Genomic DNA, 3,385 nt, shown 5'->3' with positions numbered 1-3,385 from the left:
ACACACATGGTGTGAATACCATATACATGTGTTATGATCCGGCAGCGCAATTCCCAGCGAGGCGCGAGTACTGAGGCGGCGCGGGTACTGAGGGCGCGAGTACTGAGGCAGCGCGGCATTGTGTTTTAGGCGCGCGCTGTTGTAGCTACCGTTGGAAATGTGAAGAAAAGTTTTTTTGACGCGCAGGGTGAAAATCGATGCGCGTGCTGACCAGAGACCGGAAATGTATAATTATTGTTTGGCCTTGTCACTGGTGTTAGTCTTTCGACATCTTGGCGCATTGATTTCGTTTTTCAAAAAAGCTTCACGGCCGGTCGGCTTCAAGATGTCGGCCTCAAAGAAAAAGTGTCGTCAGTATTCCGTTAAATACATCAACTATGGATCCATTCCATCCCTGACGAACACGCAGTTACAGATGTGTTTGTTGTGTGGTATCACGCTGTCCAATGAAGCAATGAAACCATCTCGACTGAGCGAGCACCTGAGTAAAAAGCACAGTGATAAGGCTCGCGCAGAGGTCAGCTATTTCCAATCGCTGAAAGAGAAATTTGAGAAGCGATCCACGGGAACGACAATGTTCAAAGCCAGCCAAAAGCTCGTGGATAAAGGATTGGAAGCGTCGTATAAGCTGTCATTGCTCATCGCCAGATCTGGAAAACTGTATTCAATCGGCGAACAGTTGATCAAACCGGCTGTTGGGGAAGTGATAAAACCTGTTATGAGCCAGGATCCGTATCCAGTTCTCTCGTCGATTGCGCTCAGCAATGATTCCGTGGCCAGGCGGATTGATGAAATGTCATCAGATGTAGAAGATAAGCTGTGTTGTGAGCTGAGAAGCACGTACTTCGCCATCCAGCTGGATGAGTCCACTTTGCGTGACAGTGAAGCTCTGTTACTCTGCTACGTTCGCTTCATCCGTGATCAGGAAATGGTGGAAGAATTGTTGTTTGCCCGCTCTCTCCAGACCGATATGAAGGGTTCTTCCATCTTCCAAACGTTGGAGAAGTACTTCACTGATAAGAACATACCGATGGAGAACATTCTCGCTTGCGCGACGGACGGGGCACCAGCGATGGTTGGCCACCAGCGTGGTTTTATTGCGCTTCTGAAGAACCAGGTACCGTCCGTGTTTGCCATTCACTGTGTCGTGCACCGCCAGCATCTTGTAGCAAAAGCTCTCAGCACCAGACTTCATACATCATTCCAAATAGTAATCAAAGCAGTGAATAAAATCAAGGTGTCGTCTCTGCATGATCGGCTGTTTCGTCAGCTTTGCCAGGAGAATGATGAACCATTCGAGAGGCTCTTGTTGCATATCGAAGTTCGGTGGTTGTCCAAAGGCACTTGTTTGACCCGTTTCCATGCCCTCTTCTCGACAGTGGTCGAGTTTCTGTCGGAAATTGACACAGAGTTATCGGAGAAAGTGAATGTGATTAAGCATGATGTGGCTTACCTCGTGGACATATTCAGTATTCTGAATGATGTCAACAAACAACTCCAGGGTGACCATATGATGCCGATTGAAGCAAAGAAAGTGATCGGCGCGTTCGTAACCAAGGCGACTCTGCACAGGGAAACCCTCGGCCGCAGAGATATGTACCACTTTCCCTGGTTGGCAAAGGAAACTGCTGTTTCTGATGAAGAGCTGCTCGTTTATTGCAATCACCTTGAGAAGATTCGTGGAGATATGGAGCAGCGTTTCAGAGACATGCTGGAACTGTCGGTGCCAGCATGGGTGATCAACCCATTCAAATGTGACATTCGAGATGTGAAGCGCGAATTATAGGATGAAATTATCAACTTGTGGAATGATGATGAAGCGAAGGCAAGAATCTCGCAGCATGAATACGGCAAATTCTGGATTCTGGAGCGGGGCGAATACCCCGCAATGTGGACAGAGGCAGAACTGCTGCCGATGGCGTTCCCCACGTCGTACCTCGTTGAAAGAGGGTTCAGCGCCGTGATGGTGCTGCTGACCAAGTATCTAAACCACTTTGACATTACCAAGAGGGGCGATCTGCGTCTCTACCTCACTGAGATGGAGCCAGACGTTCGTAATCTCGCAGCGAGTCACCAGGCCCACCCTTCACACTTACGGTATTTGGGCCTGTGATAACAGATTCCCAGTTTGCCTCACCTGGACCTGTTCTGCTGAAACATTGTAGGTAGTGCAAAATAATATAGATAAGTAAAGGAAAAGTGAAGTAAAATAAAGTAAAATATTATTCAGAAAATATTTGGCTTCTGTTATTTTTGATTCCTATCTACATAAATTCGGACTATCCTATTGCCCACTGGGTGTCCGACCACGAACGATAGGACAAGGGGGCATTGGGCCGGTCCAAGAGGGCAGAAGGGGGCGGTAGTCAAAAAAAGTTTGAGAACCACTGCCTTATACCATACAAACGAGGAAGTCGACAGAGGCCATTACTGGTAGACCTGACATAGATCTATTGGATAACGGTTGCATTTGTCACTTTCATCATGTCAACTGTTTGGACATGGCTTATGTCTTTCTGAAGGATGTAGACCAAAGATCTTACAACCTGCCAGGCTGGACAGGTTTCAACACAATTCTTCATGATTGCCATGTGCATTTCATTGCTATGTGCATTTTGAGCAGCAAGAGGATCATGTTTGACATTGCTTGTGTTGTATTTCCTTCTTTCCCATGCCCATGTTTGTTGTTGTTTGTTGTTCTTTGCTGTAAATAAATGGTCTCAGACTCCGACAGAGAATAACTGAATATCTTCCACACCACCACGAGGCCAATGGAAACTTTGAAAGAGCTACATGTCTTTAAGGCAAAGACATGTCAGTGTGTGCATGTGACAACAATATCTCAAGCACTCCACAAGTCTGGCCTCTCTGGTAGACTGGCAAGAAGGAAGCCATTACTCAAAAAAGCCCACCTTGAGTTGGCAATCAGTGAAGACACTAGATAGCGACTGCATGTATAGACTGATTCATGGCCACAACAGCAGGTGGGGTGCGTGTGCTGTTATACACCTGGCCAGCTGCGGTACCCGCCTGCCAGACCTCAACCCCGGGGAATGACACCTCTGCAAAAACAGGAAAGCAAGCGTGCCGCTATTGGGGATGAGATGTGAAATGGCATTCTGTGGGCAGCTACAGCACCAACTGGATCTGAGGCAGGACTTTGCTCCTCTCCACCACCCACCCCCCCCTCCCCACAACCCCTCAGATCCATCATACGTGGGACTATGAGAGACCGGTGTGTGTGGTGTCTCTATGAACATAGTCTCATGCACTCGGGGCCCTTGCGTTGTTGGCTGCCTGAGCCTACTAGCCGACCCTACCCCCACTACCAAGGAGATCGGAGGGGCCTGAGTATAACTCTGTAGATCTAGATAGTCACTTGACG

At 48.1% G+C, this 3,385-nt stretch overlaps 1 protein-coding gene across 1 annotated transcript; it reads left to right on the top strand.

Annotated features, from left to right (window-relative positions):
- Nucleotides 1-454: 454 nt before the first annotated feature.
- LOC147027225 (protein FAM200C-like) lies at nucleotides 455-2,113 on the top strand. Its single transcript, XM_085883604.1, has 3 exons — nucleotides 455-805; nucleotides 926-1,549; nucleotides 1,787-2,113. The coding sequence occupies exons 1-3, from the start codon at nucleotides 455-457 to the stop codon at nucleotides 2,111-2,113; spliced, it is 1,302 nt and encodes a 433-aa protein (XP_085739730.1).
- The last annotated feature ends 1,272 nt before the right edge of the window (nucleotides 2,114-3,385 follow it).

Source organism: Eptatretus burgeri, chromosome 5 (assembly GCF_056783735.1).
Source record: "Eptatretus burgeri isolate ZD-2024b chromosome 5, Ebu_testis_v1, whole genome shotgun sequence".
Taxonomy (NCBI): domain Eukaryota; kingdom Metazoa; phylum Chordata; class Myxini; order Myxiniformes; family Myxinidae; genus Eptatretus; species Eptatretus burgeri.
Note: the sequence above shows the minus strand (reverse complement) of the source record. Positions and strands in the feature narration are given on the sequence as shown.

Bases quoted from the DNA above. Each gene is read 5' to 3' on its own strand.
- LOC147027225 (XM_085883604.1), top strand. From the start codon at position 455: ATGAAACCATCTCGACTGAGCGAGCACCTGAGTAAAAAGCACAGTGAT. The intron at 806-925 runs GTAGAAGATAAG...ATCCGTGATCAG, and splicing joins TTGATGAAATGTCATCAGAT to GAAATGGTGGAAGAATTGTT. The intron at 1,550-1,786 runs GTAACCAAGGCG...CGCGAATTATAG, and splicing joins AGAAAGTGATCGGCGCGTTC to GATGAAATTATCAACTTGTG.